This window comes from Thermobia domestica, chromosome 2 (assembly GCF_964235325.1).
Source record: "Thermobia domestica chromosome 2, izTheDome1.hap1.1, whole genome shotgun sequence".
Lineage (NCBI taxonomy): Eukaryota > Metazoa > Arthropoda > Insecta > Zygentoma > Lepismatidae > Thermobia > Thermobia domestica.
This window is the reverse complement of record NC_137455.1, coordinates 88100604-88115645: the sequence shown is the minus strand read 5'-3', so window position 1 is coordinate 88115645 and position 15042 is coordinate 88100604. Positions and strand designations below refer to the sequence as shown.

Sequence of the window (15042 nt, the reverse complement as noted above, 5' to 3'; positions counted from 1 at the left end):
CGTTTGACACGAATCCTGCTCGAGCAATGCTGTCAATTCTTCGTCTTGAAATTTTTTTGGCTGTCCAGCTCGCTCTTGGTCTGCCAAGCCGAAATCACCACTTCTAAACCGTGCAAACCACTTCTGACACGTTCGCTCAGCTAGAGCATGGTCATCATACACTTCCACCAAAATACGATGACTTTCAGTCGCACTTTTCTGCATGTTAAAGTAATGCAGCAGGACACCCCGCAAAAACACTTTATCAGGCACAAATTGCGCCATGTTCACTTAACTACAAACTGGTGTTGTTGACGCTTTAATCCACTGCCCTATACTACGAACGATACGCGATGACAGGGGTTTGCAACACATGTGTGGATACACGGAACTGTGGGACGCTCCGTTCGTTGCGCCATCTCTTGTCCACCCGCACGAATTAATTCCTAGACCAAATACATGAAATAAGTTCTACAGAGTCTCGCAACCCGTGGCGCATATATTTATTTTTATTATTTTTTTTTTTTTTTTTTTTTTTTCGGATGATAGCTGGTGACAATTGAGACAATGAACTCATACAGCAACAGTACTACAGTAGTATGGTGTGCACTTGAGAAAAAAGAATTTTCATTTTGAAAAAGTATCAAAAGAGTTTTGAGCTACGAAACCACAGCGGCACGATATGCAGCGGCACAAATCGGGAAAGCAACTCTGAATAAATCAACCATTAAACGTCTGTAGGATAAATTCAAGAAAACTGGGAGTGTGTTTAGGTACATGATCAGAAAGGTGCACATATGTGAAGCAGTAAATGGTAGTCTTTTTCAATATTTTTTGCAATTCCTCCATGAGTTGCGTGACTTTTTGACCAGCCTATATTTTATAACATTCTGCATATCTTATCAGGATAGAACCATAATTATCGGAATAATACAACATAAACGCAATTTTTCCCCATAGATCATCAAATACATAATATGTATAGAAGAATGAAAATGCTATTTGTTTGTAGAAAGAGAGATTATAAGAAGGCCAGAGAAAGATAGTAAGTACAAACACATACCTTCACAAGCCAAAGAGGAAACTTTCACTTTTTCGGGGTCAAAACTCTCATCCGTTAAAATTTTTTTCTCAAGCATTTCAATATTTTTGGGATCGATGTTGTCTTTATCAAAATTTATAAGTTTGTCCAGAAATTTAACATCACCAAGTTCCACTTTGGCTCGGCCCCAATAATCTTCGATCATCTTGCCCGTTCCAGATGGATCAGGAATTCTGTTGGGTTTTATACCCTAGACAAGAAAAATCAGTTTTAAAAATTTAGTAATGAATAATAATAATAATAATAATAATAATAAATAAAAAAAGAACAGGAGTTATTATTCAATTCTCCCGAAACATTTGAATAATAATAATAAAACTTGACGAAACTTCAAGAATTGTTAAAACTTATAACGAAATCTACACTATAGTATACTGTATAGTTTTAGTAATAACAAAATTGAGAGGAAAAACAAAGTCAAAAAAAGAGCCGAAAGAAGACATAAACAAACGTAGGGGAAACGCCTATGGGAAGAAAGCCTTACAAGAAAAATGGAGGAAATAAATGGACTAGAGCTAATAGAGCAAATCAATTAATGAAACATATTCAGAAAAATTTCAAGGAAGAGAAGATGCATATCAGACATGAAAACCAACCAACATACACTGGAATACTGAAATACATTGAAACAGACACTCAGTATTTACAGCCGTAGACTGAGAAATATAAGAAAGTGTAACAAGAAAAAAGATTAAAAGACACACACAGAACGATTTTTTAACAAGCAACTGGCACAAAAAAAGACCAAACGATGGAAAGAACTATGAGAAACAGCACACACACATAACGCTGAAGCAGAATGAACAAATAAAAAAATCGAAAACAAGGAAAGCAAAAATTTACGGATCAAAAAAGTTAATGAAGTAGAAGAAAAAAGTACACAATCCAACTGAAAGACACAATATGAAGAAATCAATAATTATTGATAGGAACAAGTCGAAACAATATATAATATAATTGCATATCAGAAAGTTTGTAGATAATCCATACGAAAAACTCTAATTTATCTTGACGAATTACTACCTAATCCGGAAGAAAGAAAATGTCAACCGACCCAACAAGTACATTTATTTATTTATTTATTTATTTATTTAACGATCACCACATACAGCTCAGAGGACATTCAGATTAATAACATGCTTAAACACTATATACAAAATAATGACAGCATGCGTTGCTAACAAAATAAGAGAATACTGCGAAGAGAACAATATAAGTAGAAACAGAACAGCAGAAAAGATGCAGAAAATACCCGTAAGCATGTAAAGAACATAATAGGCGCTGAAATAGCAGACCAGGCTTATCATAAAAGTAGAAACATATACAGAGCACACATAGACTATTACAATCTATACGACTCAATATCACTCCTGGAGCTTGCAATGTTTAAAAATGCATGGAATAAACAAAGAATTGACACATGTCGTTCAAACGAGCAGACGAAGTACAAGTACCTGAAAGATAACCAGACAGAAATAGAGATATAAGATACACAAATTAGGAGAAGAATATTGCAAAGATAGAAGATACATAAATTAGGAGAAGAATATTGCAAAGAGATAATTTAAATCAGTTTTTATTCTGTTTAGAACTTAACAAACTGACCGAACTACTAGATATCACAAAAAAAAAAAAATCAACATAAAACTAAATAAATCAACAGAATTTAAAATAATATATCTAACTCTTGTATTTCAGAAGCCCCTTGAAGAACTTTTTTCATACACTACAACATGTCAAAATGCATTTGATCTCTTCGTCATCAATTCTACGGCCAGTCTCCAGTAATATGATGTGCAGTTCACAGTGAATTATTATGTGTTATTGAGAACCAAAGAGGAACCTAAAGGGAAAAGTTGGATTTTCGAAGGAAGAATTCTTGCAACTATATGTGAGATCACGCCTATATTATGCTGTTTTCGTCGCAAAAGCAGCTCATTTTGCTAATAAATTATGATGATAGATCCATCGTATGATGTGATACGATGTTTTGTTTGCATCACACGTTAGTGTTTGTGTGTAGCAAACTGCACTGCAATACCGCTTAAATAAAACGCTAGTATGTACATAGGCAAGTATGTACGTATATTTGTCTATGTACATAAGGATGTAGACAGACAAACAGACAGATAGATGTAATTTTGTACGTCAACTTTGATTTCTGGCCGACTAGAATACGAAAGTGTTCATTACAACTTCTTTTTTTTTTTTCTTTTTCGTATTTTTCCAACTTATTCGAGTACGAAAAAGCGTAAAGAAACGATCACTTAGGATTCCAGGTACAGAATGAGAGAAAAAGTAAGTTTTACAGCTTACCCACAATATCAATACAGCTTCCATCACAAGTCTTACATTTTTGGGTGGACTCTTCATACTTTTCACAACTATAATATCAGCTGGTGTCAAAACACTAAGAGCAGCTTGCGCCTGCTCCAGAATAGGAAGAGCCTCAGCTAATGATTCATTACACTCATCCCTTATCACCTGGGCTGCTGCTGCCTGCTCATTAGCTACTTCTTCGTCTGCTCTCACAACTTCTTCAATCTGAAAAAAAAAGTTCTAATGAATTAAATCTATATCTATATACAGGGTGTTAATGAACTGAACAGACAAACTTAAGAGGAGATTTCTTACACCAGAATAAGAAAAAACTTCATATGAACCTATGAGGAAAACTGCATAGTTTCAAAGATAGAGACGTCCGGAAGCGTGGAAAAATTCATCGCAACACGCGTTATTTCGAACACCAAGAAAGGTAAAGAGGTAAAAATATGTAGAAAGAAAAAAAAGGATATAAAAATTGGAAGTAAACACACACACTTTAGTCCAGAAATCACGGGCGTCTCTGGCGGGGGGGTGGGGGGGTGAGGAGGACACGTCCCCCCAATGTTTTGAAGTACAAAATATTCAATATTTTATTCTAATTTAATTATTTACTAACGATAGAATAACATAAATAATAATATTTTTTATTTGGAATATAATTTTCAGACTGTGAAACGATTATAACAGAGTTCTTGATATACCTTAGGAGATCCGTGAAGGTAAGCAAGAGGGTAAAAATGGAATCGAAGATAATAAACAGGTTGGACTAGGAAGTACAATTTAAATCAATTTCTTTAATGCCCCCCCCCCCTAAATTTTACATGCCAGAGACGCCAGTGCCAGAAATAATATGGCACATGAACCATCATAACACACTATGAAGCTTATAGCGAAGTTAGCATCAAAGTTGTGCACTTTTGGAGAAAAAGGTGATTCTTTCATGGATATTTGTTTACACTTGGTAAAATAAATCTAGACATACTGCTCAAAGTTTGCAGCAGCCATTTTGGAAAATGACTACCATCTTTAATAAACAGTGATTATTTTTTAATTTCGAAATTTTTATTTAATGCTTCCATGCAGTCGAGAGGAAGCGGATACAAGAATTTTGCTTCATGTCAAAGAGGCGTATCTAGCAGGCCACAACTCAATTGTCATTCGGACAGTGGGCTCTGATATCGTAGCGCTTTCTTTGGCAACATTTAATCCAACTACAAGTAGACTTTTTGTGGGTTGTATCTGGAACCGGAAAAGAACTCTGAATATGAAGTACATTCCGATTCATCTCCTCTTTACCAAGGCTGGAGGCAAGAAAGCTACTTCCCTCCAATTTTTTCATGCATTGTCTGATTTTGATACAACTTTCTCGTTTGCTTTTATTAAAAAAAAAAATGATTGGGAAACATACAAAAATCTCCTGGAGATCACACAGACATTCCAAATTTTATTCAAGCAACTCGTAGAAATGGAGGCAATTACAGATGAAGTCGCCCTCGTCAGATAACAAGGCCTCCTTTTGTCCAGAAATGTACAATACACTTACAGAATTGCCAACTTATTTTTTTTAAAAATCACATAATACAGAGTGGCCCAAAAGTAGGTATACAGTCTTGTATGTTTTATATATGTAGGTCTGTATACCTACTTTTGGGCCACTCTATACATAATTTAAAAACTCTGCAACTTCTTTGTATCTACAAAATAAATATAAGGTAACCAAGAAAGCTCTGTTGCTTTTTCACCCACCACCTTCTAACATCGATATGTCACCTAAGATGTATCTGGAAGGCCAAAAATAGTCAGCATCGACGATCTTTTGCTAACATTCTAGAAGGCCATGGATTCTATCGCGTTAGAACTTGGTGGGCCGTGAAGCGAAGAAGGTATCAAGTGGATATTGCACCTCTATTAGGGATTTGAACTGGCGTCCTCTAAGGTGATTATACAAGGAATGGAATAGGTGATAATCGGACGGTGCGATGTCCGAAAAGTATGGTGGATGCAATAGTGTTTTCCATCCTAGGCGTAGAATAGTGTCCCGGGTCATCCTAGCCAAGTAGAGCTTAGCATTGTCCTGTATCAGGAGGATCCCTTCGTGGTTCAGAAATGTTGGCTCCAGAGTTTTAAGCTAACAGTTCTCAATGCACGATGCCGCGAGCAGTCCACCAAACACACAGGAGGACCTTCTTCTGATACAGTGCTGGTTTCGGCTGTTTTGAAACCGGTTCATGGGATGCTAACCAATGATGACGGTGCCGTGGAGCTTCGTATAAGACCCACTCTCATCATATGTTAACACTGTCCAGGAATGGCTCCTTCGTCAGACGAGACAGCAAAGAAACACAGGTGTCTGTTCGCGTTACCTTCTGGCCCGGAATAAAACCATGTGGTACTCATCGACCCAACTTGTAGTGCTTCCCAATGGAGGAGGTACTTGATGGAGGTGCTACCGAATGGTTCTCCACTCACACTGAATCCTCACGTCTGGCCACTGTTCGCCTCAATTGCTGCCGAAAGATCTTCATTTTGTACATGTCAACACACGTCTTTCGGCACGTGGTGCGTCTTCGAGTGTTTCGCCAGCGTCCTTAAACTGCGTTAAACCCTGCTGCACTGAACCGTGTAGTCACGACACCCTCACCAAAGGCCTGGCATATCTTTTGCCCCGCTGCAGCGGTGTTTGACCCAAGTTTGAACTCGTACACCATACAAGCTCTTACGACGCTCTTTGGAGGTCCCATGTCCATAGTGTCCTTAATATTCACGGTGTAACTGAACTGCCACAACCAGGTAGTTTGTTGAATATATCCACATCAACAACTGACCTTCGCCTTATCTCCATTCACATTCAACTCACGATGTGAGGGCCAATTGAATACAGACCTCCACAAAAAGCGACAGAAATTTATAAATAATGCCATAATCAAATTTGTCATTACGAGGAAGTTCTAATAGATAGTTTAGTAATGCTTCAAAGGAAAAAACAAATTGTTTATCAAACATGGTGTCATTGTTAGTTTTAAATACACTTTTCTGTGTATATTAATCTTATTTTTTCAGTACAAATATTATTTCTTTAAAGTTTTCTGTCCTATAGTTATGTCCTGTTCGCTAAAAGAGACAAGATGATTAATGAAAGCGAGTGACTACGAAAGAACTGGTGGAACAAGTCCATCAGAGGAAACGAAAGAACCTTGAAAAAACCTACACACATATACGAGGGTTGGAACTTAAATAGTGGCAACACTGCTGTGGAGACACTATGCAATGAAATGTACTCTTGGCGCTGATACCGCACGTTGTTGACATACCTACCTAACCTCCGAGCAAATAGACTCGCCCGTCCCACGTCACCGGCAGGTGCACAAGCTAGGGAAGTAGTCTAACGTAAAAGTGCCACTATGTTTTAGAAACAGGAAAAACGGAGTTGGATCAAGATTGAATGCGCCAGAGGTCGTACAGCACGACAGTGTCATCAAGGGCTTCAAGAGGTGTGTGGGGAATCGGCATTGCCGTACAGAACAGTGGCACGGTGGGTAAAAGCCTTCAACGAAGGTCGGCAAATTGTGGCAGACATGCTTCGTTCAAGGCTTTTACCCACCGTGCCACTGTTCTGTACGGCAATACCGATTCCCCACACGCCTATTGAAGCCCCTGATGACACTGTCGTGCTGTACGACCTCTGACGCATTCAATCTTGATCCAACTCCGTTGTTTCCTGTTTTGAAAACATAGTGGCACCTTTACGTTAGACCGCTCGCTCACAAGTGACTGTGCTTCCCTCGCTTGTGCGCCTGTCGGTGACGTGGGACGGGCGAGTTTATTTGCTCGGAGGTTAGGTAGGTATGTCAACAACGTCCGCTATCAGCGTCACTAGTACATTTCATTGCACAGTGTCTCCACAGCAGTGTTGCCACTATTTAAGTTCCAACCCTCGTATATCACAAACTCACATAGTCCGGAATCGAACTAGAGATTTGCACCAGAAGTGAGTGCTCTATAATTAAATCACCGTGCGCCCTAACCGTCAGAGATGCTTAGCCATACACACACTGGGTTGTCTAAAAATAACAGGACTCGCGGCACATCTCATGCGGTCAGGAATGTAAATATTAATTTTACTAATTTGTATTTGTTGTAAAAATACTTGTAATTATTTGCTAGTATTTTTCTTCATTATTTTCATATAGATCATTAATATAAATATAATTAACACAGGTGATCTCAAAAAACTTTGAAGCTACTCTTGGATGCAAAGTATTTCTACAAACTATAAATTGTAGTCACAAAACAGTAAAAAAAAAAAAAAAAAATCTACGAACTATAAATTATAGACACAAAACAGTAACTCTTTTCTTTAACACAAGTTATTCTTTCAAATGTAGTTAAGTAGTTTACTCACCAAGAGCGTAGAAAAACAGTTGTGGTGTGTCTACCCCAGACCGAATTTGTCAACATTTTGTGGGCGTGCAAATGATGACGAAAAGTTCGTCAACAATGTGGTAAACTTCATGCACATTTTCAAAGTTCATTCACAAATTACTATATTTACAATAGGAAAGTTAATCAACATAGGTTTATGACACGGAACATTATACATGTTTAAGTAACATGTGCAAGAAAATTCCATCTCTAAATTTCAGTAATTTACTTTTAGAAAACTGTTCCCTTACACAATAATTTAAGCATATTTAATGATTACTGCACGTTCAATGTGGTAATAATTTTCATTATTTACATTCTGTTGAGAAAGGTATTATGTTTGATCACAGAAAACAGAAAGCATGGAGTTAACATGAAGTGAAAAAGGGGGAGAAGAAGAATAATTAAATGTACATTAGTCAGTCTTGTGCGATAGTAACTGAATGATTATAATAACAGAACTAAAAGAAAAGATGCTTATAATGAGAAATAAACATAAAATTACGTGACCTTTTCTTTACCAAATCATAAGATTTCCTAACATTTTCAAGAGCGAATTTGGGTGCGAATTAGGCCGAAATTTCATCCATGCTATAGAAACGTACTTTTCTTGCGATTTGGTAGCGTCTAAAGCCGTCATAGACATTTTTGGTGGTGAATTTTGACGTTTTATAGAACAAAATTTTCCAATCTGTACTTACATTTGTACAGTTTTAAGAAATCGTGATCCAAAAGTTAAATTTCGTGACTTTTTCGTGACTTTCATGACCGTTTTCTGATTTCGTGACTTTTTCGTGACATTCGTGACTTTCGTGACCGATAGACACTCTGATAACGATACATAATGTGTGTTCCGAGCAATAAAGCTAAACATGGTGTTAGGTAAATTTATATATTAGTTGGTTCCCCGAATTGCCACAGTACAATTATAATTACGCACAAAATTAACGTTTAGATTTACTTTACGAGCCCACAAAGAAACAACACGTTTATAAGCTTAAATATTTGCAAGGATTTGGTTCTCAGTTTATTGTAATTCTTTATGTGTATTCCACTTAATACTTTTTTTTTTTTTTTTTTTTTTTAAAGAATAAAATTCTGTACTTCTTAAATGCTGCTCAGAATACACTGGGTACCAATATATAATACTTACAGATAATCAATAATAATGCCATACTCCTCCTCACAATTTTACATTGCCTTGTTTAGTATATGTGGCTTTTATCTGATCATATGCAGAAATGTTCGCTCTAAGCGGGAAAATTGATATTTCGCTTCTTGCAGCACTCTAAATACATTAAAAAACTAGAACTATACATGTTTTCATGCGGTGGTTTGATAGGCAGCTATGTAATGTTTGTCTCTGATAACCAGTTTGTAAATGTAGAACAGAAAACTAGACTGAACTCTAGTTCAAATGTTTGAAACCTCTGATATAGCTTGTTATTCCCAGAACTTCATATTGCCTCCTCAAGTTCGCTGTTTATTACTAGTTTAATCTGTTTTTAAACAACATAATTAATCGTTGTTCTATGTAGATGATTGTAAACTATTATGTTTGTAGTTTATATTTACTGGAACATTATCACCAGCTGAAGATCAACCGCACCTGTGATGAACGAACATGATAATGAATTTATGAATTTCGTGTATTGTTTTACAATGTTGTCCAATTTTAGAAGGTAGTTCAAAATGGTATGTGATCTCAGAAAGTCTGAATACCAGCAAGCCATTTATTTCAAAAGCTTTAAGCGTAAGATCATTATTTTCTTATTTCTTCTCATTTTAAAAATTGATTTGCTCCGAATTATGAACTTTTTACACATGTTTTTCTGAAGAACATGTCATTATTAAATAAACGTATATTGCTCAAAGTCCTTCAACAAGAGGAAGCCTAAAACTGACGTGGACAGGTAGTACATGTTCAGCAGCTTTGTTAATAAATACGTAAGGTTTATTTGCACATGTGCAACAAAGTGTGCACATGTTGAGCAAAATATGTTATCAACGTGTTGAAATTACACTCTTGTCTGACTTAGGCTTACATGTTCTTATATTTTCAGATAACGTGAAGAGAGAATCCGAGAAGATTCTGAAATATGTGCGAGAATAATATAATTTTGGAACATAAGTATTTTTGCTTTTACCGATATTCTTTTAAGATGAAAATGTACGATATAGACTACCGAAGTATCGAGAACCTATCATGCGGAAAGCAAGAAGAAACACTTCGTTAGAGAATATAACTTCAATTTTCAATGTAAGACCAATTTTATTATTCTTAATTTCATAATAATTATGATATGAAAATATTTACAATTACATTTATCCTATCTTATTTATATATGTTGCTACGAGGTTAACTTGTCCAGTGTTTACTCGATTTTTAAATTTCATTAAATATAGTACGAAAATAGAGCTAATTAATTTAATAAACGAACTTAACAAAGAATACTGTAGAGAGCAATATTGTTGGTAATTTCTTAACGTTCAACAGAGTCATATAAAAACTTAAGAATTTTAAATTTAAGTAGAGTGAGCAATTTCGATTATAAACAATAATTTTAAGCCATATAGTCATTTTTTATTACTTTAAGTCAGTGGTTCTCAACCTAATTTCTATCACGACCCCCGTTTTTATCACATCCTCTTGCCAACGACCCCTTTATAATTTCTGGTTTGTAATAAGCTTGTGTGGGATTTTTAATATACCTATTGCGAAGATCTCACGATATCCATCAATTTCTACAATAGTAGAATCCATTTCTTGTATATAGTGGATACAGTAAACGGATTAAAACCAAATTTGATCAATTCATTCGAATTACAAATATCGAATCCGATCCGTCATATTGTTTCAAAATAGAGGTCATTTGAAAATTTTAAAACTTCACAACTCACTTAATTCTAGGTCATATGATAAAAAAGTAAAGTGATTTCTAATTTTTGTTAAAAAAAACTTGGGACAGTTGTTAAAAAAGTTACTGAGTATTTTAATTTTCTAGAGGCCGCTACTTTGAGTTACCTCATATCATTGTGAATTTGGTGCATTGTTGTGCATGTGTTCAGTATTACCAAGAACTGTTAAAAACAGCTTCTTTTTCTTCCATAGTAAGCATTAAAATAAAGACAAGAAATCTCTTCCGCATATCTTCGCGACCCCAAGTTGAGAAACCTTGCTTTAAGTTCTTTAGCTTTTAAGTTAAGTTAGGAGGCTTCTTGGTGTCAAAATGGTTAGCGATCAATGATTTACTTAATTGATTGATTTGTAGATGAGTGTCCCGTTCAGCACCGAGGTTATATGAGACGTAGACCTACGGCTTATCGTGGATCCGAGCCACTTAAGCTCCTACCGAGAATCGAATTCAAGTTTCTCACTCCAAAGGTACGTATGCTAACCATATAGCCACGATGGAGTTTTCCATTACTTAATGTAGGGAAATAGGGTTCGATTCCCGTTTTGATTCATGTGGTTCGGATTCCATTTTAAGCTGTAGGTAGCTGAGCTCAATTAGACTCAGTTCTGAAAAGGGATATTTTCACCACTCCAAAAAAAACCGAATCACCAAACAAACACAAAATTCAATACTTGATGTAAATTTTAATTACCTTTGCAACATCTTTTGATTCCGCTTCCACTTTAACCATAGCCACTTCTACCTCCTTCGAGGCAACAATCAATTGTGGCTGCAGTAGCCTCAGATCTTCTTGCATGACGGCAACTTCTGCTGCTGCACCAGCCAGCTTTTCTAAACCCACTTCATATCGTCTCTTCAGTTGTAGAATTTCACTAAAATTAAAATAATTTCACAGAACTTCAATGTAACTACTATGACTAAGATTTTTGTACTGTAAATATTAATATTCACAATTATTTAATAAAATGTAAACATTTTAATGCTGGGAATCAATTTACCCGACAAATCTCTGCCAAGACCGAAATTTAGTGCTTTCATTTATTTGGGTTTTAGCATTGAAGAATAGTTAAAATTAGTTTTGGAGCTACGTTAAAACATTTGCTTTTCAAAAATCAAACATTTTTCTCTGCAACTATTCCTTAACGAGCTTTCGTAATGTAAAGAAATGTCACTCAAAAATCATTGACCGTTGAAACCAGATTTGTCTCCATTATAACATACCTTCTTTTACGATTTTTCATTACTCCCTTATACGCATGCTGTGCAATGTAGAATATTATCTAATTTGACATTCCCATCTAGGCGAGATTACTGCTGTAAGACTGTAGAAATGGTTCAGTCTTTTTAGTAAATAATAATAATACTTTAGAAATATTTCATAGGACCATAGGCAAACTTACAAGGGAACATTCCGATTGGTGAATTCAATTACTGAAAATGATTGCCTGCACTGGATTCAGCACCAAAAGAAACATAGAAAAAGAGGATGTTTAGTAGCAGACCGTATAAAGTGTGGGAGATAAGTGAGGGCAAAGTGCAAAGATAGAACCTAGAAAATGTCTAGAAATGCCATGTTAATTTTGAAACGAGTAGAGGGATTGAGGTCAAATGTTGGATATGAGGAATGGATGTAGAGCTCCATTGAATATGTGTAATGTGAAATCATGGGGGAAGTCTGAAAAGCCTCCGTGTTTTAATTAGCGCAAGAATAATATACGGGAAAGGGATCATGTGACATACTGCTCTTGACGAATGCCGTCTATTGAAATCAATAGTGACCAATACAGTTTGAGATGTCTACAACAGGAGGCGTTCCACGCTATGGCAATGTAGCAATACTATCGTAAAGGTGGCGTGAATGAGGAACAACCACAAACGTGAATGAGGTCACTTTCCAGCCAATAAGCTTTCCATCCAATATTCGTTCATATGCTGGTAAATTACAAATATGACCAAGGGCAACCTGAAAGAGTTCATGACTGACGTTTTCTGGCCTTCTATAGAGCAGATAAAACTGCTGCTTCTCATTGATTCATGGAGAACCAATAAAAATGAAGAGTTAGTGCAGAAACCGGACACTGTTGAACTTACTCGACTCCTTATCCCTGATGATTACATGTCACTCATACAATCGTTGGATGTGTCTTTCTTCCGTCCATATACGAATTTCGTAAAATATATAACAGGCACAGTTTTTCTGTCATCTGACTTCAAAATATGACAACGGGACAACTTCATTGACTTGCAATCATTCACCCACTTTCAGTTTACAGCACCAAGGTTCCAAGCTATGATTAGATACGCTTTCTACAAAACTGGATATTTGCAAACAGCATCTGGCGCATTCATGACACCTGTCAACTACTGCTTCAATTTCAATACCGAAGACAACTGTGAAGAGCCCAATTGTCCATCTTTATCGATTTTTAAATGAGCACACTGCTGTCTCCATTTTTGTATCAACTACACAATAATTTTTAAATTTCATAACAGTTGCAATTAAAAAAGGTCTTAAACTGTATTGGCCATTATAGATTTCAATAGACGGTGTACGTAAAGAGACATATGTCACATGATCCCATTTCCGTATTTTCTTCTTGCGCTAATTCCAACATGGCGGCTTTTCATTAGTCCCCCATGATCAGTAGCGGATAGGCCCTCTGTGATGCCGGGAGAATCCCGGTAGGCCCCCATCATTAATAAATTAATGAGGGCCAGTGGTGAAAACATACTGTACTTAGTGTCCATGCTCCATTTGATATGACAACTTCCGACAGAATTTATAATTGACCATTGACCATTACACTTCTTTCTGAACGCCAAGGCCCTTGAAATGTATTCTAGTACTTAGCAATCTTGAAGAGATTCATGAATGTTGTAATTTCAGGATGTAAGAAAAGAAAACGTATAAAAATTAATTGAGAAAAGTACTTTAGTACGTAAGGTTTATATGTTACATAAAGATATTTCAAACCTAAATAGTTAGTCACATCTAAAACTGATCGATACATATTTTTGTATTTTTTTATGCATAACACTTCTCTAGATTTAAAATTGCGCTTTGTATTGCACGAGATCAGGGGCGTAGCCACAGGAGGTAAGTGGGATATGTCCCTACCTACCTGCGAAATTTCTGTAACGATAAAAAAAAAAAAAACGGATATAGAGAAAAGGGAAGAACGTAGGAAAGAGGAAAGAAAACTCTAGGAAATTAGAGAATGACAATTATGTTAGATGTAAATATTTTTCGAAACTTTAGGATCCCGCCATTGGACTCACCCAACAGAAGGCAATGGCAACTGTCAGTGTTCAGCCTGCCTAGGGACCGTAAAGTCAAAAACCAGTCCTCCGGCTTAACACTGATCATCATCATCATCATCGCTTCAAAACCAATTGAATAAATAAAACCTTTATGGGACAATGAATAACCATTTTTGCAGTAGTTCAAGAGAGGTTGAAACTAAAATTTTTACACAGGCAGGGCATTTTTGCGCCCATAAGAATAATACTAGGCAATCGACTATTATTTTCACAGCATTTGTACACTAAAGAATTTTGTAGTACAGTTGTCTGCAACATTGGAGCCGTATTGGTACTTTGTTCAATCCGAAAATTGTATGGCCGAACGCTGCGGAAAAATTTTGATGTAAAAAAACGAGTCATTGTACATATTTTAGTACTGCTTTCCCTACTCACATAATAATTGAAATTTTAATGTTCTTAATAAGTTTTGTAAAACAATGTAAACATGCTTATTCCTAATTGAGACGTTTATGGAAGAATATACGGAAAGATTAATAATGCAGATTTTTATCAATTGATATTGAAAAACGTTTATAAGCATCTCGCTTAACAAACCTTGTTGTTATGAGCGAAGGCATAAACTTTGATGTTATCAGCGAAGGCATAAACCTTGATATTATGAGCGAAGGTATGTCCTTGAGAAGCGAAGACAGATTATAAATAGTATTATCGAAGTGATGAAACTTAAGGCGAAAGGATTTTGAGTTACAGAGGTAGGTAAAGACAATGAAGCAGTTTACATTATAGAAAATGAAAAAGTTGATCACAGAAACTTCTTGGAAATAATTATCCTGTTGAGTACATTCGAACCATTATTGAAAACCCATTTAGACAAAGTAATTGCTAACAGCAGAAAGAGTCATGACGGCGGCATCAAATAGCGAGTCGAAACAATAAAACGATGTCGAAAATAACTGTAAACCACATTTTGGACGTGACAAACTAATTAAAGACGCCATAACAGATGAAGTAAACCATTCAGGAATGTTTTCT

General features: G+C 36.0%; 1 protein-coding gene across 4 annotated transcripts in view; it reads right to left on the bottom strand.

The window, feature by feature from the left end:
• Window positions 1-15042, bottom strand: part of Dhc36C (Dynein heavy chain at 36C) — a 365150-nt gene that overhangs the window by 129135 nt on the left and 220973 nt on the right. For all 4 annotated transcript variants that reach the window (XR_014128870.1, XR_014128871.1, XM_081743777.1 and 1 more), the window contains 3 exons: window positions 11438-11618; window positions 3398-3625; window positions 1043-1271 (listed from right to left, as the gene is read on the bottom strand). Coding sequence is in view for 2 of the 4 variants with exons in the window: in XM_081743777.1 (XP_081599903.1) it covers window positions 1043-1271; window positions 3398-3625; window positions 11438-11618 (638 nt within the window). In the remaining 2 variants the exon portion in view is untranslated. The remainder of the gene's footprint in view (window positions 1-1042; window positions 1272-3397; window positions 3626-11437; window positions 11619-15042) is intronic.